This window comes from Stegostoma tigrinum, chromosome 9 (assembly GCF_030684315.1).
Source record: "Stegostoma tigrinum isolate sSteTig4 chromosome 9, sSteTig4.hap1, whole genome shotgun sequence".
Taxonomy (NCBI): Eukaryota; Metazoa; Chordata; class Chondrichthyes; order Orectolobiformes; family Stegostomatidae; genus Stegostoma; species Stegostoma tigrinum.
Window position 1 is genome coordinate 4,266,005 of NC_081362.1, and position 22,371 is coordinate 4,288,375.

The 22,371-nt window shown below is 42.6% G+C and overlaps 2 protein-coding genes across 3 annotated transcripts in view; one reads left to right on the forward strand and one right to left on the reverse strand.

The window, feature by feature from the left end:
- The first annotated feature begins 4,350 nt into the window (after positions 1-4,350).
- pno1 (partner of NOB1 homolog) lies at positions 4,351-14,643 on the forward strand. The gene is made up of 7 exons (XM_059648320.1): positions 4,351-4,580; positions 5,791-5,940; positions 7,622-7,705; positions 9,593-9,653; positions 10,365-10,482; positions 11,093-11,163; positions 14,417-14,643. Exons 1-7 carry the CDS (start codon positions 4,392-4,394, stop codon positions 14,482-14,484), a joined length of 741 nt encoding a protein of 246 aa, XP_059504303.1. The 5' UTR covers positions 4,351-4,391; the 3' UTR covers positions 14,485-14,643.
- Positions 14,644-15,227: 584 nt separating this feature from the next.
- LOC125454685 (calcineurin subunit B type 1) overlaps positions 15,228-22,371 on the reverse strand; it is a 65,356-nt gene continuing 58,212 nt past the window's right edge. For both annotated transcript variants that reach the window (XM_048535724.2, XM_048535726.2), the window contains 3 exons: positions 20,644-20,703; positions 19,205-19,389; positions 15,228-17,139 (listed from right to left, as the gene is read on the reverse strand). In XM_048535724.2, coding sequence (XP_048391681.1) covers positions 17,092-17,139; positions 19,205-19,389; positions 20,644-20,703 — 293 coding nt within the window. In that variant the 3' untranslated portion in view covers positions 15,228-17,091. The remainder of the gene's footprint in view (positions 17,140-19,204; positions 19,390-20,643; positions 20,704-22,371) is intronic.

The following is a 22,371-nucleotide window of genomic DNA, read 5'->3' on the forward strand; positions in this document are numbered from 1 at the left end:
AACTGGAATAAATAGGGAGAGAGGGGGAGGCGGACCGAAGATGGAGAGAAAAGAAGATAGGTGGAGAGGAGAGTATAGGTGGGGAGGTAGGGAGGGGATAGGTCAGTCCAGGGAAGACGGACAGGTCAAGGAGGTGGGATGAGGTTAGTAGGTAGCTGGGGGTGCGGCTTGGGGTGGGAGGAAGGGATGGGGGAGAGGAAGAATCGGTTAGGGAGGCAGAGACAGGTTGGACTGGTTTTGGGATGCAGTGGGTGGGGGGGGAAGAGCTGGGCTGGTTGTGTGGTGCAGTGGGGGGAGGGGACGAGCTGGGCTGGTTTTGGGATGCAGTGGGGGAAGGGGAGTTTTTGAAACTGGTGAAGTCCACATTGATACCATTGGGCTGCAGGGTTCCCAAGCGGAATATGAGTTGCCGTTCTTGCAACCTTCGGGTGGCATCATTGTGGCACTGCAGGAGGCCCATGATGACGTCATCTGAGGAATGGGAGGGGGAGTTAAAATGGTTCGCGATTGGGAGGTGCAGTTGTTTATTGCGAACCGAGCGGAGGTGTTCTTCAAAGTGGTCCCCAAGCCTCCACTTGGTTTCCCCAATGTAGAGGAAGTCACACTGGGTACAGTGGATACAGTATACCACATTGGCAGATGTGCAGGTGAACCTCTGCTTAATATGGAAGGTCATCTTGGAGCTTAGGATGGGGGTGAGTGAGGAGGTATGAGGGCAGGTGTAGCACTTCCTGCGGTTGCAGGGAAAAGTGTCAAGTGTGGTGTGGGTGGAGGGGAGCATGGAGCGGACAAGGGAGTCACGGAGAGAGTGGTCCCTCTGGAAGGCAGACAAGGGTGGGGATAGAAAAATGTCTGGTGGTGGGGTCGGATTGCCTCCACCTATCTGGACTCCATTTTCTCCCCTTTGGTCCAGGAACTCCCTACTTACATTGTGACACCACCCACGCCCTCCACTTCGTCCAGGACTTCCAATTCCCTGGCGGCCAACACCTCATTTTGACCGTGGATGTCCAGTCCTTATACACCTGTATTCCTCATGCAGATGGCCTCAAGGCCCTCCGCTTCTTCCTGTCCTGCAGGCCCGACCAATCCCCCTCCAATGACACCCTCATCTGCCGAGCCGAACTTGTCCTCACCCTCAACAACTTCTTTCGATTCCTCCTACTTCCTACAGACAAAGGGGGTGGCCATGGTTACCCGCATGGGCCCAAGCTATGCCTGCCTCTTTGTAGGTTACGTGGAACAGTCCCTCTTCTGCACCTACACTGGCCCCAAACCCCACTTCTTCCTCCGTTACATCGATGACTGTATCGACGCTACCCCTTGCTCCCCAGAGGAGTTCGAACAGGTCATCCACTTCACCAACACCTTCCACCCCAACCTCAAGTTCACCTGGACCATCTCCAACACATCTCTCACCTTCCTGGACCTCTCAGTCTCCATCTCAGACAAACCAGCTAGAAACTGATGTCCATGTCAAGCCCACGGACTCCCACAGCTACCTAGAATACACCTCCTCCCACCCATCCTCCTGCAAAAATTCCATCCCCTATTCCCAATTCCTCCGCCTCCGTCGCGTCTGCTCCCAGGATGAGGCATTCCACTACCGCACATCCCAAATGTCCATGTTTTCCCCTGCTGCAGTGGTCGAGAACGTCCTTGACCACGTCTCCCGCATTTCCTGCTACACATCCCTCGCACCCCGCCCCGCCACAACCGCTCAAAGAGGATCCCCCTCGTTCTCACATACCACCCCACCAACCTCCGGATACAACACATCATCCTCCGACACTTCCGCCATCTACAATCCGACCCCACCACCCAAGCTATTTTTCCATCCCCACCCTTTTCTGCCTTCCAGAGAGACCACTCTCTCCGTGACACCCTTGTCTGCTCCACACTCCCCTCCAACCCCACCACACCCGGCACCTTCCCCTGCAACCGCAGGAAGTGCTACACTTCCCCCCACACCTCCTCCTGGATGTGAGTTTGCTCGCTGAGCTGGAAGGTTAATTTTCAGATGTTTCAAGTTCAAGATAGAAGAGGATAAAATAATGGTCTCCTTTGACGTAACAGCCCTGTTCACATCCATCAACATCAACCTGGCCAAAGAAACACTGACTATGCTATTAGAAGAACTGAAGACACATACACCAGACACCACCAACCTCATCAGCAAGGACAACATCATCAAGCTAGTGGACCTATGCCTTGCCACCCACTTCACTTTCAATAACAAAACCTACAGACAAACCAACGGTACACCCATGGGATCTCCGATATCAGGGTTCTTAGCAGAGGCAGTAATGCAGAGACTCGAACAAACAGCTCTGCCAATCATCCAACCCAAACTTTGGGTCCGCTACGTGGCTGACACCTTTGTCATCACTAAACAAAACAAATTAGAGGAAACCTTCGAGACCATCAATAATACCCTTACTGGCATAACATTCACAAAAGAGGAAGAAAACAACAACAAACTGCCATTCCTAGATGTCACAGTAGAGCGAACAGCCAATGGGGAACTTCAAACCAGCGTCTACAGGAAAACAACACATACGGACCAAATACTGAACTACAGGAGCAACCATCCCAACACCCACAAACGAAGATGCATTAGAACATTATTCCAATGAGCCACCACACACTGCAGCACAGAGGAACTACGCAGAGCAGAGGAAAACCACCTATACAGCGTATTCAAAAAGAATGGGTACCCAATGAACACAGTCCACCGATTTCTCAGCAATAAACCCAAACAAACAGACAAAACGGGCCCAGAAACCATAACCACTCTCCCCTACATCAAAGACATTTCCGAAATGACTGCCAGACTACTCGGACCCCTTGGCATCAGGGTAGCCCACAAACCCACCAACACACTAAAACAGCAGCTAATGAACTTTAAAGACCCTATACAGACAACAAGCAAAACGAACATCATCTACAAAATACCTTGCAAGAACTGTGACAAACACTACATTGGACAAACTGGCAGAAAGCTAGCCACCAGGATACATGAACATCAACTAGCCACAAAACGACATGACCCACTATCACTCGTATCCTTACATACAGATGAGGAAGGACACCACTTTGATTGGGACAACACATCCATCCTAGGACAAGCCAAACAGAGACACGCACGAGAATTCCTAGAAGCATGGCATTCCAACCGGAACTCCATCAACAAACACATTGATTTGGAGCCAATCTACCATCCACTGAGAAAAAGAACAGGAAATGACATCACCAACACAGGAAATGACATCACCAACCCAAGGAACTCTAAACAGATAAATAGAAAGTGGGACATAACACCAGCGCTTCATCAGAGGCTCACTGATGATGTTACCTAGAATGGTGACGAAATGTCTGAAAACTAACCTTCCAGCTCAGCGAGCAAACTCACATTTAGAACATCAACCTGAGCTACAAATCTTCTCAAAACTCGCTAACACCTCCTCCCTCACCCCTATCCCAGGCCTCAGAGAAGGTTTACTAAGATGATCCCCAATATGGATGGATTGTCTAATGAACAAATGCTGTGCAAATGCTAAACAGCTTGGGTCTCTACTCGTGCCATTTAGAAGCATGGGAGTTGGTCTCTTGAAACATATGCGATTCTTAAGGAGCTTGACAGGATAAATGCTGGGAGGATTTTCCCCTCACTGGAGAGTCGAGGACAAGAGGGCATCCCACCCCTTTCCTCATCACCCCAACTCACTAATCTGCACCCCCGCATGCCTCATCTTACCTACTCTTACCCTGTCTCATGTGCCCCACCTTCCTCATCTGCCCACCCTCCCAATTCCACCATCTGTCCCAGTCCCCTTCTCAGTCCTACCCCACCACTCCCCCTCAAGCGTCCTACCTCCCACACCTCTTATCCATCCTACCACCTCATCCACCCCAACTCTGTCATCCACAGCATAGGAAGGTGCCAGTTTGAGACAAATGAGGAAAAATTTCTTCTCCCAGAGGGCTGAGAATCTTTGGAAAACATTGCCACAGAGACCTGCGGGGACAGAGTCCTTGTGTATAATTAAGTCTAAGATAAAAGATTCTTGATCGGTCAGGGAATCAAGGAGTATGGGGAAAGGTTAGGACAGTGGACGTGAAGAATATTGGATCAGTTATGATCCCAGTGAATGGTGGAACAGGTTAGAAGAACCGAATGGTCAACTCTTACTCCTATTTCTTATGGCCTTTTCGAGCCTTAAGGGTGCACGTGGTGCAGAAGAGCCCTGCCCAGCGAGCACATGCCATGGGGTCCTGACTGTGCAGTGACGTCACTGTGAATACGGTCTATCCCCGGCAATGGAACGCGGGGGGGAATCAGGCGAGTAGAGTGGACAGCCCTCGGCTGGGGTCCTTTCGGAGCAGCTGTCATGGCGGCGGAGGTGATGGCAGGACCGGAGCTGGGCTCAGATGCAGAGCGAGATCTCGAGTTCATCAGCGCCGCAAAGAAGCGGGGGAAGCGTAAGAGGAAGATGGAGACGGGAGCGGCCGGCATGGAGGCGGAGGACCCGCCAGCGAACAAAAGGCCTGAGTTCCCCGCTATCTCCGGACACCAGCTGGTGGGTGAAGAGGACGGTGGGAATACGGTTCATTAGTCACACACCCGCCGCCCATTCGCACACTCCCCCCCCCCCCCCCCCCCACCATTTGCACTCTTCCCCCACCCCCCCACCATTTGCACTCTTCCCACCCCCCCACCATTTGCACTCTTCCCCCCCCCCACCATTTGCACTCCCCCCCCCCACCATTTGCACTCCCCCCCCCCCCCACCACCATTTGCACTCCCCCCCCCACCACCATTTGCACTCCCCCCCCCCCCACCATTTGCACTCTTCCCCCCCCCCCCATTCGCACTCTTCCCCCCCCCCCCCCCCATTCGCACTCAGAATATGCTCATTCTGTTCTTCCTCCCTCCCTCTCTTCCCCATCCTGCCCCATTTTAAAGTTAGAGACTATTTTCTAACTTGGGAAAGGCTTCAGAGATCTGAAACACAGGGGTCTTGGGTGATCTAATTCAGGATTCTCTTAAGGTCCTTGTGGCAGTTAGGAAGGTAAATGCAATGTGATCATTCATTTCAAGATGACTAGAATACAGCAGAAATATACAACCTCTTCCTTGTATCTAAGGAAGTGCTGGCATTCTGCAGAGTTTAGAGGAGGCTTACAAGAATGATTCTGGGGATGAAGAACTTGTCATTTGAGAAGCAGTTGAGCACTCTGGATCTGTACTCCGAGTTTACAGAATATTGAGAGATCTACATAGAGTGGATGTAGAAAAAATGCTTTCAATCCTGAGAGAGACTGGGACCTCAAGGGACATTCTTTTGAACTGAAATGAGGTGGAATTTCTTCAACCAGAGGGTGGTGAATCTGTGGAGCTCATTGTCACAGAGGGCTATGGAGATCAAGTCATTGAGTTTATTTAAGACGCTGTGAGATAGGCTTTTGATTAAGTAAGGGATTAAGGTTTATTGGGAGATGTTGAGGGAATAGCATTGAGAAACACGTCAGCCATGATCGAATGGCCTAATTCTGTTCCTATAATCTTTCTGAAGAAGTGTCTGGACTCAAAGTCAGTCTTCCTGCTGCTCTGATGCTGCTTGGCCCGCTGTGTTCATCCAGCTCTGCACCTTTGTTATCTCATTCTCCAGCATCAGCATTTCCTACTATCCCTATAATCTTATTGTCTGTCTTCTGATTCATTTTAGAGATCACATGTGGTTCTTTTAAAGTTTGCATTAATCCTGAGAGATATCATTTTTCTTCTAGGATGGCAAAGATGAAATTCGCAAAGTAGCTGTACCTGCACACAGATATACACCTTTGAAAGAGAACTGGTTGAAAATCTTTACCCCAATTGTTGAACACCTGCAGCTACAAGTGAGGTTTAACCTGAAAACTAGAAATGTTGAAATCAAGGTAACTATGCTCAGAATTATAGTTACAAAAGGAAATAATGTGTTGGTGATACAAATAGCAATACCAGGTACTGATTCAGTTTAACAAGGTCTACTAGTGGATGAACACAGCAGGCCACGCAGCATCAGAGGAGCAGGAAAGTTGACGTTTCGGGTCTGGATCCTTCTTCAGAAATGCCCATTTCCGAAGAGGGATCCAGACCCGAAACGTCATCTTTCCTGCTCCCCTGATGCTGCGTGGCCTGCTGTGTTCATCCAGCTCTACACCTTGTTATCTCAGATTCTCCAGCATTAGCAGGAAATGACATCACCAACCCAAGGAAACCTAAACATATAAATAGAAGGCGGGACACAACACCAGCGCTTCGTCGGAGGCTCACTGATGATGTTACCTCGAATGGTGACGAAACGTCCAAAAACTAATCTTCCAGCTCAGCGAACAAACTCAATCCAGAACCTCAACCTGAGCTACAAATCTTCTCAAAACTCGCTAGTTCCTACTGTCACTGATTCAGTTTAGGTGTTTTGTTCAGGGCAGGGGATAGAATGGATCCACTTCCTCTCCATAGGCCAGGTTATGCGTACATAGTATGTTTAGAACAATGGCAAATTATGCACAGGAGAATCGTAAAAGTGATTGCACTGAGACAAACCATTTGCTCATCATGATAGTTCCAGCACATGTAAGAGCAGAACACCTCTTTCTCCTGGTTTCTCTCTCCAATAACCCTCCATATGTCTCTTCAAGTAATTATTCTATGCTGTTTTGAAGGTCACATTTGAATCAACTTCTGTTACACCAGCGCAATGTATTCCAGATCCTAACCACTCACCTTACTTTCTAGACCAGAATGCAAATCTTAACATTAAAGGATTTCTAAAGTAAATTCTTTAGAATGCCTTCCAATTCTTTGCAGTTTAACAGACTCATTTTTAGGGCCAGAGCGCCTAATTCTAGTGATATGGAAGAATTTCTTCTGAGATGTGAGTCTTTGTAATTCCTTGTCACAAAGAGCTGTGAGGGCAGAGTTCTTGTATATCTTTAAGGCTGGGAGAGATTCTTGATCAGTAGGGGAATTAAAAGTTATGGGGAAAATACAGTTACATGGACATGAAGAATGTCAAACCAGCCATAATCCAATTGAATAGTGGAGCAGGCTCGAAGCACCACATGGCCCACTCTGGAGCCCCTTGTGGAGTAAAGGGAAATTATATGAAATCTGTTTTGAACTGAGCAGAGACCTAGTCTGTTCCATCATGTGGTTTAATGAATATGGGACTCAACTCGTGGGCTAGTTCCAGGTGGTAGTGTGTTATACTTTCAAGTCTGATTTGATTTTTTTCTAAAACTAATGGTACGTATTAACTTTTAAACAGACAATGTTTAAGACTAAACTTGTAGCCACTCCTAACCTTTACAATAGCACAATACAACAAATGCTGGGGACGTGAAATTAAAAGCATGCTCAGCAGGTCTTGCAGCAACTGTGGAGAATAGGAGTTTATTTCTGTCAGAAGTGTCACATTATTTTGCTGCAGAAATTCTCTCTAATCTAATGAGTATTTATCACTTTCCTCTTTGTTTTGTGCTTGTTTTGATATCTTTCATCAAGATACTACAGAAGCCAAGTGCTTGACATCCATTGCTGTTCTGTAAAAATATTTGTGCAATTCTTTGCCAGACTTGTAAAGACACACAAGATATAAGTGCATTGACGAAGGCTTCAGACTTTGTAAAGGCTTTTGTTCTTGGATTCCAAGTAGAGGTGAGTTAATGCACTCTGAGGGTGGATTACTGCTAAGTATCTTAGGGCACCTGCAGTGAAGTAACATGTAGTACTCTTCATCAATTACCAATAAATACCAATCTTTTAAAACGGTACTTGATTAGTATGAGGTTTGAATGTTGTTCAGTCAGGGGAAGTGATAGTGTTGTGGTATTGCCACTGGACTAGTAATCCAAAACCCCAAGACTAGTGTTCTGATTACACGTGTTCGAGTTCCACTATGGCAGATGGTGATGTTTAAATTCAGTAGAAATCTGGCTTAAGAACCCAATAGCTACCAGGTTACCACTGTAAATTGTCATCAAAAAGTCCATCTGGTTTACTAATGTCCTTTAGGGAAGGTCTGCGCAAATATGACCCACAGCAATGTGGATGACTCTTAACTGTCCTCCAAGTATAAATGCTAGCAGAGTCAGCATCACCCACATTTTGTAACTAATTTTATCTAACTTATCCACTCTTACCTTTCTCTGAAGAAGTAATGCTGCCATTTCCTGATGGCGTACGTTGGACAGTTCATGCTGTGGGAATTTTCAGAAATTCGGCTTTTAATGGAATAATTTCTGAAGTTGCATCATGTTATGTGGCATGAATTTTTTTTCACTTTGAAAAGTGGCAGGCGATATCCTGCTTATTATAAATTGCGAAAATCCATGTATTTGACCTGCATGCCATTTAACGTTTTATCCTTAAAAGTAATGTGCTTGTTGAGATTCTCTAATCTGTATTGATCAACCACACTGACACTGCGTATTATGTTAGTAACTGTCATGCATCTGCAATGAGAAGCAGGAGGCAACAGCTAAGACCTAAGAACCAGGTATTTGAACTTAAGGAATGCCTCATCAAGATAAAATTCAGGATTCATTGTGAAAGTAAAGTTGTAATAATGCAGTTTGACATTTATTTAAACAGTTGAGCTCTAACAGAAATGGTGTAAAGCATTCTTCTATGTCCAGCAGAATGCAAAACAGTTTTATATTTATTCTATCTTGCAGGGAGATGGTGGCATACTGGTAATGTCAATTGGCTAATGCTCTACAGATAAGTGTGGAGCTGGATGAACACAACAGGCCAGGCAGCGTCAGAGGAGCAGGAAAGGGTCCAGACCCAAAACATCAGCTTTCCTACTCCTCTGCTGCTTAACCTGCTGTGTTCGTCCAGCTCTACACCTCATGTCAGACTCCAGCATCGGCAGTACCTACTATCTCTAATGCTCTACAGCCTAGGTTCGGATCCTACCACAGTAGTGGGTTGAATTTAAATTCAAGTAATCTAGAATATGAAACAATTCTTGGTAATGGTAACCTTGGCAATTACCATCAGTTGTTGCAAAAGCCTATCTGGTTCATTAATGAGACTGGTTGTCTTCAGCATGGAAGTGGTGTAACTGTGAAGGTAGGTTTTGATAGCAGTACAGATAACATGTCACTCAGATCCACAACCATTTGGTTAACGCTTAACTGCTCTTGGTTCAAAGACCATCATAAATGGGCAACATCTTTTAGGAACAAAAACAAACAAACAAAGTTGCTGCAAAAGCTCAGTTGGTCTGGCAGCATCTGTGAAGGAAAAAACAGTAATGTTTTGGGTCCGGTGACCCTTCCTCAAACTAGTATCAGTGTGTCTGTAGGCCTAGTTGGTGATGCCCACATCCCATGAAAGAATGAAGTCACAAGTCTATGGTGTGCTAGAACAGTGCCATTGGATCTTTGATTGTAACTCACAGAAGTGGAATAGACAAATACGATCTTAATTTAACCTTTTATTTAAGAGATTCAATCTTTGGCTGTACAGTTTTAATTTTTAAATTTGCAGTGCGTAAAATTCACCTCCAGTCCTTATTTATTTTATCTGTTTATATAGGATGCCTTAGCATTAGTTCGATTGGATGACCTATTCCTCGAAACGTTTGACATTACTGATGGTGAGTTTATTATGGCTGTTGTTTTATCAGTATCAAAAGTTATGGCTGTTTAACCTGGCTCTGTAAGGAATTGCTTGACCTCCACTATACATATTTATTTATAGTAACATACTGAAAGGTTCAAGGGTGTAAAATGAACAAAAATTGACTGACATATTTTGGAGGGGTAGAAGAGTTCAAGAAAGATCTTAAAATAATAAGAGGTGGACAAGTATCTGATGGGAGGGGATGAATTCAATGCACAAAGTTGCAGTTGAATAAAGAGTTGGGATATTTTGGAGGAATGCAGTGTGTTTATGGGTGTGCTGTGGGTGCAAGGGGCCGATAGAACTTTGGGAAGCTGTAATGCTTGGCTGCGAACTGATTTGAAAATGAGGAGCATCTTTTTAAATTAAAAGTAATGGGAGAAAATTTGGTTTGCAAATTAAAGGACCATTTTGGATAATTTGACGTGTACAGAAGACAGGAGACTGGCCACTCCAGTCTGGAAGTGACAGTTGTGTAGCGGTGTGTTTCAGTAGCGGTTCTGCTCAAACAGATGATATTACCGTTAGAAGTTGGAATTTGTTATCTGATAGATGGGGAGAAAAGTTGGGAAGCCTGACTCCCTGTCAAAAAGGAATAATCAATTCTGAATATTTTAAACTTTCTGTATAACTAAAGTGAATGTGTAAATAGAAATGATAATTCAGACTTGATTTCTTCCTCCAGTGAAACCATTAAAAGGTGACCATCTTTCCAGGGCAATCGGAAGAATAGCTGGCAAAGGAGGAAAAACAAAATTTACAATAGAAAATGTAACAAGAACAAGAATAGTTCTTGCTGACTCGTGAGTACACAATCATTTTGGGCTCTTTTAAAAATTTTCTCAATGTGGGAATAGCACTAAAATCTAAAACTTCAAGTACAGCAGACTTTTTTTATTAACTGGCACCTGTGTGACCAGGAGGGTGCCAGTTCTTCAAGCAATCCACATAATGTAAAAACACACTAATAGAAACATAATGCAAGGGTATACACATTATTTATGCTTTATTTGCAGTATAAATGACTTAAATAATAATGCATCCTTGCCTTAGATTAAAATTACCAGCTGAGAGCCTTCTCACTCTCACCCTCAGTTGACTACTCTGACATTGCAGAGGTTGTGATAATGCAGTAAATGTCTGCTATTTCAGGTATAAAGTTTTTGCTGATTGACAGCGTGCCTGTTAAAACAAGGTTTGCTGAACCATTTTCTTAATGTTCTTTTTGTCTCAAGTGTCTGAAATTTACTAATTACAGTTTTCATTATCTTATGAACAACTTATTTGTGTTGGCCAAATTATTCACTTGGTTTCTATTTAAACAAGTAGAATGCTAAATGTAGTTAGAGACCATGTTATGAGTTGAATGTTGTATGAATGTGTTCAAATCTGACCTATTCTTTGTATTAATAGGAAAGTCCACATCCTTGGCTCTTTTCAAAACATTAAGATGGCTCGGACAGCAATCTGCAACCTTATCCTAGGTATGATAGTGATCTTAATCTGCATGAATTTGTAAACTAACAAAGTGCAAGGAACTCCCTTAAACAATTTCAAATATTTGCATAATTCTTATTGCATTATCATACACTAAATTCCAGTGCCTGTCTTTTATTTTGCTTTAATTTTCACTGAAATGGAGTATGTCAGTTTTGATTAAGCTGACTAGTGGACCATTACTTCACTCATTTCTCTGAAGCCCCTCATACTTTTGGGTGAGAAAAAACTCATTAGTAGGGTGAACTAAATGATTGTCAAGCATGAAGGTGGTGCTTAATGTCACTTTCAGCAATGTTAACTAGTAAAATTATTAGAAGCAGAAGCAAACTTATCTTTTGCCTTTGGTTAGACAGTGCCAAAATGGAGGTGATTTGAAAACAGCATGAAATCATTCTATTGGTATTTTTAGATAAATTATTTAACTGGCATTGGACTAGTACAGTTCTGGTCACCACATTATAAGGATGTGGAAGCTTTGGAAAGGGTACGGAGGAGATTTACTAGGATGTCGCCTGGTATGGAGGGAAGGTCTTACAAGGAAAGGCTGAGGGACTTGAGGCTGTTTTTTGTTGGTTGAGAGGTGACTTAATTGAGACATATATAAAATAATCAGAGGGTTGGATAGGGAGAGCCTTTTTCCTAGGATGGTGACAGCGAGCATGAGGGGGCATAACTTTAAATTGAGGGGTGAAAGATATAGGACAGATGTCAGAGGTAGTTTCTTTATTCAGTAGTAAGGGTACGGAACGCTTTGCCTGCAACGGTAGTAGATTCACCAACTTCAAGTACATGTAAGTTGTCAGTGGACAAGCATATACGTGGAATAGTGTAGGTTAGATGGGCTTCAGATTGGTATGAAAGGTCAGCACAACATCGAAGGGCCTGTACTGTGCTGTAATGTCCAATTTCAATGATGTGGGAGAATAGGAAGATTGTAGCAAGATATTTGCTGCCTCCCCCTATTTGTCACATAGTCATGGCTAATCTATAAACTCATTCCATCCACACACATTTACCACATCCTTTTCACCTTTTGATGAAGTCAGTTAGCTTGAAGGGCCAGTTTGTTAACTTTGAAAGTTACAATTTAAGCTTGCAGAGTTTAACAGATACTGAAATGAAAATGAAGCTTAACTGATTGTACTACTTAGTGCTAATAGAGCTAATAATGAAAACCTCCTGAACAGTCAGGCAAAAATCACAATGAAAACAGAAAATGCTGGAATTAGTTTTTACTGGGAAACCAAACTCATCAGCAACTCATTTGCTGTCCAGCCTTGTTCCATTAAAACTCTACATGGAGTTTGAGGTGCTTCAACAACTTGGTAGTGCCTACCTGAATTATTTCTGTGGAATTTTTCTCGTGCTTTACTTTCTCAACCTCCCTAGTTTTGTTTGCATAGTGTTTTTCAATTGAGCAGTGGGCCTGTTGCTTCAACTTTGTGGGTTATCTTAGAGGGCTCTTAAAAGCAAGAACCATTGAGGTTTAACTTATTTCTTCAATTGAAGCTGGAGAAACTTTGCACTAGCCAGAGGCTATATTCAAACATACCAAGCAGCTGTCAGATTTAGAGATAATGGGAACTGCAGATGCTGGAGATTCCAAGATAATAAAATGTGAGGCTGGATGAACACAGCAGGCCAAGCAGCATCTCAGGAGCACAAAAGCTGACGTTTCGGGCCTAGACCCTTCATCAGAGAGGGGGATGGGGGGAGGGAACTGGAATAAATAGGGAGAGAGGGGGAGGCGGACCGAAGATGGAGAGCAAAGAAGATAGGTGGAGAGGGTGTAGGTGGGGAGGTAGGGAGGGGATAGGTCAGTCCAGGGAAGACGGACAGGTCAAGGAGGTGGGATGAGGTTAGTAGGTAGCTGGGGGTGCGGCTGGGGGTGGGAGGAAGGGATGGGTGAGAGGAAGAACCGGTTAGGGAGGCAGAGACAGGTTGGACTGGTTTTGGGATGCAGTGGGTGGGGGGGAAGAGCTGGGCTGGTTGTGTGGTGCAGTGGGGGGAGGGGATGAACTGGGCTGGTTTAGGGATGCAGTGGGGGAAGGGGAGATTTTGAAACTGGTGAAGTCCACATTGATACCATATGGCTGCAGGGTTCCCAGGCGGAATATGAGTTGCTGTTCCTGCAACCTTCGGGTGGCATCATTGTGGCAGTGCAGGAGGCCCATGATGGACATGTCATCAAGAGAATGGGAGGGGGAGTGGAAATGGTTTGCGACTGGGAGGTGCAGTTGTTTGTTGCGAACTGAGCGGAGGTGTTCTGCAAAGCGGTCCCCAAGCCTCCGCTTGGTTTCCCCAATGTAGAGAAAGCCGCACCGGGTACAGTGGATGCAGTATACCACATTGGCAGATGTGCAGGTGAACCTCTGCTTAATGTGGAATGTCATCTTGGGGCCTGGGATGGGGGTGAGGGAGGAGGTGTGGGGACAAGTGTAGCATTTCCTGCGGTTGCAGGGGAAGGTGCCGGGTGTGGTGGGGTTGGAGGGCAGTGTGGAGCGAACAAGGGAGTCACGGAGAGAGTGGTCTCTCCGGAAAGCAGACAGGGGTGGGGATGGAAAAATGTCTTGGGTGGTGGGGTCGGATTGTAAATGGCGGAAGTGTCGGAGGATAATGCGTTGTATCCGGAGGTTGGTAGGGTGGTGTGTGAGAACGAGGGGGATCCTCTTGGGGCGGTTGTGGCGGGGGCGGGGTGTGAGGGATGTGTCGCGGGAAATGCGGGAGACGCGGTCAAGGGCGTTCTCAATCACCGTGGGGGGGAAGTTGCGGTCCTTAAAGAACTTGGACATCTGGGATGTGCGGGAGTGGAATGTCTTATCGTGGGGGCGGAGGCGGAGGAATTGGGAATAGGGGATGGAGTTTTTGCAGGAGGGTGGGTGGGAGGAGGTGTATTCTAGGTAGCTGTGGGAGTCGGTGGGCTTGAAATGGACATCAGTTACAAGCTGGTTGCCTGAGATGGAGACTGAGAGGTCCAGGAAGGTGAGGGATGTGCTGGAGATGGCCCAGGTGAACTGAAGGTTGGGGTGGAAGGTGTTGGTGAAGTGGATGAACTGTTCGAGCTCCTCTGGGGAGCAAGAGGCGGCGCCGCTGTCAGATTTAGGTTCAGTTCAATTAGACATCTTTGTGTAATCTGAACACCAACCTGTGAGTCTCAGCAAGTTTTGTATTCAACCTGGCATTTACTTGATGATAATTTTGTAGCTGTCTGATTTTTTTATTTTTAATTTGTTACAGGGAGCCCTCCATCTAAAGTTTACGGCAATATCCGAGCAGTAGCAAGCAGAGCAGCAGAACGTTTCTGATCATGCAGTGATCTCACTGCACAACGAATTCAAGGACTGGTTTGGGAGTATTTTTCTCCAGTGGCTACTTTAAATTATATAGAATTTTACAGGCATTTACTAAATGTAAATGTTTTCAAAGACAAAATGGGATAGAACAAATAAATTGTTCTAGACATACTTTGCACAGCTTGTTTTCACTTACTGTGACAAACTGCTTGATAACATATAAATTTGTCAGTGTTCTTAGTGCCTTTGTAAGGGTGATAGGGAACAACATCTGACAACCGTGTTTGTTCACATTGTCTTGACAAAGATGCAGAGATTTCAGGAAAGTGTACTAGAGCTTATGCTGAGTTCCAGTTACTGAAGTGTTGTGGAGTGGGTTATTTAAGACTGCACTTGACTAGAAACTAAGATCAAGCAGGGTTTGATTCAGGTCAGTAGTGACAAACAAGCTGAGCTCATCTCAGTGAAATGCAAGGGTAAGAACAAACTGGCCGAGCTCAAGGGTTCCGGAGAGAGAGCAACAGCTTTCCCCATTATTCAAAATTCTATGCTCCTAAAGCTAGTCAGATTTTCAGTAAATATTAAAATGGAGAAACTCAGCAGGACTTGACATGATGACTAACTCTTGATCATAACTTTTGAAAAGTCATACTAGACTCAAAACATCAGCTGCCTTTGCCAGATCTGGTGAGTACCTCCAGCACTTTGTTCCAGAATACTAACTGTTCTCCCTCAAAGTAAGCTATTCAGACAAAGAAGTTTCAAATATTTTATTTTCAATGTACTTACAGATGAAGATTCCAATAATCCCACAGCATATGATGCAACATGCAGAGAAGAAAACTCAACATTCAACATTAACTGTCTTTTTTCCCCCTACACAAACTAAAAACATTCCCCCATGAGGAAAAAGATGTGTGCACTACCTTGGACTGCAGTCAAATTATGCACAAGCAAAGGGAAAGAGCATTCCCTACATGACTAACAAATACTTATGTACAAATAAATTCACAGAAGACTAGATTTCCCCTTGAAATAGAGCACATGGCAACTGACAGTGGAGCAGATACAACTGGCTGTGGTTACAAGCCATGCACTGATCCAGAGGAAGAAAGAATATAGTTAGTGGAGTTATTTTTCTTCAACATTTACCAACATTTGGCAACTTTTATAAGAACATTGCAATTTATGTAAACAAGAGGAATATTTCAATCTACATGCAAAAAGTTAATCATGCAAAGACACCAAGCACCTGGATCTCTCACACAAAGTCAGAGCCTTCCAGTATGCAGCACTTAGCTGAAGGAACAGCAACAGGAGAGTGTGTTGATTTAATCTTTGACAGCTCTCTTTCCCCCATGACAATTTAAAATGAAGAGACTGGATTACATCAATTATAGAAACTATTCTTGGTGCAAGTTTTATTTACTTCCTTTATAACCTATCCTGCATTCACTAGAAAGCCAAGGGGATTGCAATAGTTTGCGTGAAAGGTACTCTAAATACAGCTCACTATTTGTATTGCACTTAAACAAATTGCAATTAGATGAGGATGAATAATTTCAAACTCCAAAAATAAAAAAATTACAATTTCACAATGAATGTGACAAGTGGATAACCAGGAGGTATAACTAGCTAACTCTGAATGTTTTCTCCTGAACAAAAGGCCAGACTAACACATACGGATTGTCCTTTTCTGTCCACATGATGACATGAACTGAACTGGGATATTATGCTGTTCTCAAAACATATCTCAGGTCAATTTGCAGTTTAATCTGGTGTGACTCCAACAACAATGAATTCTGATAAAGTGTCCTGAATTGGTAACTGTCACCAAGTTACCATGATAGTATATAAGGACATACCACCTAACCATCCTACCATTTTACTTGGGAGTCTTGTTATCTACAATATGTTGGAGCAGTTACCAAGGGAAGGAACTAACTAAACAGACAGTCCCTAACAAGGAACTCATAAAATACAGAACATTTGTTAACAAAATGTAAATAATTATGACCAGAAGAAAAAATGTTTACTTTAAAAGGCAACATACCAAAACAAGAACAGTGGAAAAATACCCTGTTGACATGGAAGAACTATTTTTCAACAGTTTTTAAATTTATTACGAGACAAGAAATACATATAATGGGAAAGCAAATAAAAACACACATCGATAATGTTCTGACAAAAGTATCTTAAAATGATTTGTGTAATCCATGCTTGGCACTTCGTAGACTACTTTTTAATTATATCAGATCAAATCTCTGCATCAAGTTTATTAAAGCCCAAACTACTACTGTTACATTTACAAAGCTACAGATATACTTCCTTGTTATAAAAGATGAGAATGAAATAAATAAGAATCCAGCCCCTTCCCCTTCTCCACCACACTGAGATGCTCCTTTACAGCTGTCCTTCAGACTTTTTAAAGTGCTACACTGGGTTATTGAGAGAATTGAAGTTCAATAACACTTAATTGGCTTGACGCTCATGTTGGAAAAAGTGGCTTCACAGAGAAAATACTTCCATTAAATACACAGAAAGCATTGCTGGATGTCTTGAGCAGATCTTCAGAAATGGAGAAGAAAGCAGAAGTGTTGGGTAGAGCCTTGAAAGAGGTCACACATCAACCACCATCTTTTTGTGGATGTCTAGGCCTCCTACAACCTGGATAGGAAAGTATAAATGGTGAGGATTTGCCTTCATCACCAAATAACAGAGCTGCGAAACATGCAACATTTTGGATAATTAGGAGACAGGCTCTTTAAATCATCTATACAAAAACCAGAAGCATATAATAACATGCTGAAGCCCCAAAATTAAAACTGCAATATTACCAGTCCATGTTAAATTGAAAACTCCTATTTTTAACTGGCAAGTTTTAAATTAAAGATTTCTCTCTTTTGGTAAGACACCTGAATTAAGAAAATTTCAGTATATTGAACCATGTTATAATGGATCCCCACTGTAATTATTTTTGATAGGAAAATCAAGATTCAGAAACAGGAATATGAATAAGGAAATCCCATTCCAGACTGGCCATAGATGTGTCAACACCAAACTAAATAGATTCTAGCATGCCAATACTGTGTTTCACATAACTGGAATAAAGATCAGTTTCCAGTTTGGAAATTATAGTTTCTTACTCCATAGTCATATAACTAACAAACAACAAGGTGTGTCCGTCCATTCTTCTTCACCTCCACTGCTTTATTTGTTAGTTTCAAGCAAGATGATTTTCGTAGCTCTAATATTCAACATATTGTAAGAAGTGTTTATCTTGCAGTCATGGATGTCTGCAATCCATGCCATACAACAGATCAAGTACACACAGCTTTCAGAACACAACAGTGACTATGAAAAATAATTCGAGTTCCTTGAAGGCCTCTGCAAATGTTCAGTCCATCTGTGCCGAGCTAGCCACATCAGCAGTTGCAGCTGCTGGATTGAGCACGTAAAGGCATTCTGACTTGCAGTGACACCGCCCTGCTGGCAAGTGGACACATTTGGATGGCGGGGGAGGAACAGCACAGGGCACAGTTGCAGCCCTTCGAACTGCTCATACAAAAAAAATCAAACTAATATGGCAAACCAGTATGGCCTCCTTTCGCTTTTTGATTATGCATCCACTCGAAGTATAATCTATTGAGTTCTGAGGAAACTAGGCTCAACATGTGAAAACTGCACCAGGCTGCTGCAGTGATACCATACAATCTACTGTTCTACCATGAACACCACAACCTCTGCCACTGCATCTTAACGACACAATGCAGAATTCAAAGGCTACCAAATTCAAACTAACCCACTGAGCACTGAACAACTGAGATTATCCAGTGCAGAGGATGGCCAACCTACCCATTAATTCATCCATTTTCAGTCCACAAACACATACCAAAGAGAATCCACTTTAGTCAAAGAAAGCTACTATTTAGCATCCATAGCACTGAAGTGTGATGTGCTAAATGTATAGGCCTTTGCACGGTTACGTTTGGACAGTAATGCTCAGTGTGTGGATGTTGCAAGCTACTATCCTCATTTGTACTTACATCACCTGGCAACAAGTATTGACAGATTGGTATTGACATGTTCTGTGCCAACTAACTGAGCAGTGAACTGCAGAGACAGTTTCTCACTGGCAGTCATTCCTGGAACCATTTTAACAGGTGAGTTCATGCCACTGCTGAAGACTTTATTTCAGTCAAGGGGCAATGCTGAAGTTGGAGGAGAGGAAGCCCAGGCACAAATAAGGAACTCAAACATCATTCCACATGGCTGGATCATGATTTAACTCTGCGTGTATTTCATGTCTGGGGGCAAAAGCCTTGGAAATAATTTCAAATTTTCCCAATGCTAAATGATTTCATTTTTCAGCAGCACTGGTGCTGGAGAATTAAGTCTATAGTAAATAAAATTGCAAGTAAGCAAATCCTTAGTAACTTTCAATATATAAGGATTTCTTTGGCTATGCCTTGACCCAATCAGGAGAATCAACTTTAAAAATTTAACAGAACAATTACATTAGTCAAATAGTTTCAATATTCCTAACAGCATTAAAATTCAACATTAAAAATTCAATACAAGCATGTCTACTTAAATGTTCAATATTTAAAATCCTCATTTTATCTTTCATTAACAGAACAAATAAAATACCTTGGTGATGCTCGGTCCTAGTAAATTGTTCAGACAGGGGGAAAAAATGCAACATTTTTGTGCAGAAAACAGATTTACTTACTGCACAGAACTCTTCAAAAGATATCCTTCCATCTCCATCTTTATCTGCATTAATTATGGTTTTGTCTACAATTTGTTGTAGCTGAGTGTCTTTTAGATTGTTCCCCACCATCATCTTCAACACCTGGAAAAGCTCTCCATTAGAGATGTACCCATCCTTATCCATGTCATAGATGCGGAAAGCAACTGAGAAAGAAAAATAGTTTGGATTGCCGTTGCAGTAAAACTCTTAAATTTACGGTATTACTTTAGGCATCTTCTAGATAATTTTGAGCTACTTTCACCATTGGGATGAACTGTGTTTTAGCATTTGATTATGAATTAACAATGGGGGAAGTGCAGCTTCTATCCCATGAAGAATAACTATATGAATTTCGAGATGCCCTTGAATATATTTAAAGTATCAGCCAATACATATGTCAAAATAATTGTGCGGCAGCAGAGTTGTCTCACAGCACTAGAAACCTGCGTTCGATTCCAGCATTGGTAGTGTGGAATTTATACATTCTGTGTCTGCATGGTTTCCACCAGGTGCTCTGGTCTGTGCTCTTTGCAGAGTCAGTGCAGACTCAATGGATCAAATGACCTCTCTCTGCACCAGAGGGATTCTATGACTTAACTAACAACTTATATTTACATTGCACCTATAACACAATACTGTGTTCAAAAGATGCTTCACAATGGCATAATAAAAAAACATCAGATTAACTAAAGCTTGATCAAAGAGGTTGTGTTTCAAACAAAAGTGTCTTCAAGGAGGAGAGAGGGGGACAGGGTAACACAGGAAGGGAATTCTAATATTTAACATCCAGGGAACTGAAAGTAAACTTGGTTGCAACTTTAAAAAGACCAAAGCTCCATGAAGAACAATTTTAAAAAATATGTTTTTAAAAATGAACCATCCTGACTTTTATAGTTCCACCCAGGATCATGAGATCCTGCCATGTTAAGAATTCTACCCCAACACCCCAAAGCACTCATCAACCAGTCCCAATGAAAACATGTTATGGGAAGTGTAATCAAAAGTTAACTAGGAAGGCACCACGGTACAAAAATACCCAAACAATGAACACTATCGAGAAACATGTACAGTATTTATAAGATACTTTATATTCATTCAATTATATATTAATGCCAGTAATGCTGCACTCTGAGTACTTCAAAAGTGCCTGTCAAAATGATGCGTTCACATCCCTGGAGCAGGGCTTGAGGCCGGTGGGTTTCTGGCTCAGGCGAAAGAGTACTTCCCACTCAGCTAAGGCAAATTAATACCCAAAAGGTTCAAAATGAAAATTAAAACGTAATGGCTTTCCCCTCATCCTTCAAACTTTCAATGGGCAAGTCCACAAATTTTTCAATTATCTTTAGCAATAAGAAATGCAGTCAAAAGGAAACATGCATTAATCATTTAAAATTCAAATACACTAAAATCATACTTACATCTCAATTTCTGTTCTTTATCACCTTTGACACTAAATTGGGAGACCCCTTCAATAAACTCTGAAAGAACAATTCCATAACAGGGCTTGCTGATATTTTGAAACAGTCAATCACATAAAAGAATCGAATCATTTTAAACTATAATCAAATATTGTTTTCAAAATGCTTTGTAAATACATGGTTATTACACCCAACATCCAAATTCAGGGACACTTCAAACTGACACCTAATCCAGCTACGTTTAACCTATTTTTCTAATCTACTTGTTTAGAGATGTTATTACACGCCTTTGGAGCAGGTGGGACTTGAACAGAAGCCTCCCAGTCCATGGGTCAGGCCACTACCACTGAACCACACGGACACACTGTTCACCAATGGGGAAGCTTTTACTTAAAAGAATGGTTAAACTCTAGCTAAGTGTAACCCTTATTTCAAGTAAAAGCTCCCCTATTGGTGAACTGACAGTATTTATCACTCATTCACATGAGCAGAGAAACATCTTGGAAAACTACTCCGTAAGGAATAAATGCTTCATTGAATGCAAACTCAGTATGCATAAACTTATGCCAAAAAATGCTAAACCAGTCTCTCATTTTCCTGACTGCTTCACTTATTTTGACTTTAACTTTTACTTTTATCAACGAGCTGACCGATTCATAAGAATTACCTTAACTGTTCAGTGTACCGATCGATTTTTTTTTGTTGCTGAGTTACACAGTGCTCTGTCTTTCAACGAATCTCAACAGGTTGTGGCAATAACAATGAAACACAGCACATGTTCTAAAGAATGACTCTGTTTCTATGAAAAAAAACTGCTGCCAAATATATCTGAAGTCCCTTTGTCCAATACTGGGAGAGCTGCCTACAATGCACAATATTAACAAGTGGAACAAATGATATCCCATTCCATACTTTTAAGAATATTGTTTGGTTACAAGGTGTTACCAAAATTGTAAACACACTACTTACACAAGACATTTAAGATAACACTGTGTGAAGCTGGATGAACACAGCAGGCCAAACAGCATCAGGGGAGCAGGAAAGTTTGCTGTTTTCAGGTCAAGACCCTTCAGAAAATTTAATTTAATTTAATTTAAACCTGTCTTTGTGAAGTTAAAATGAAACAGTAATGCATTTCACAACTACATTTGGATGGGCAAAATATTTTAAAAATTAGTTGGATGCAAATCGATCCGAGGAAGCTCATTCTTAACTGGGACTTTGGTTGGGTCCTATGCCATTCCAGAGTCCACAGCCACCTGTCACAAACTATAGGCCAGGTAACGCGCGCACTCAGGTCCTTCTAATTCCTATGGTCAAGCAGTTCTGCTGCAGATTCAAACGCACACATACAAGCTGCTCCTACATGCACTCCCTAACTAGAAAGTTTGACAGTCAGTAATATAATTAACTGTTTTATAAACTAGAAAGCTTTGGCAAAGTACTATTGTTTTCAACCCAAAGAGGCGGAAAAGCCTGTTTTTTTCCCTGCTGTCCTGCCTTTTGCTCTTAAATTACAAAAGTGAAGCAGTGACTGATAACATCTAAATGAACTCTCAAACTATTTGGATCATTTAGTAAAACCTTTTGCAGAATGGTACAGGCACAGGATTTGAAACTTTTGGAATTACAGTACCGGCATATTTTGATCCTGCTTACTCCTGAGATGCAACATTTAACATACACATTAAAAAATGATTTTACCAGACATGCAAGTAATGATGCTAT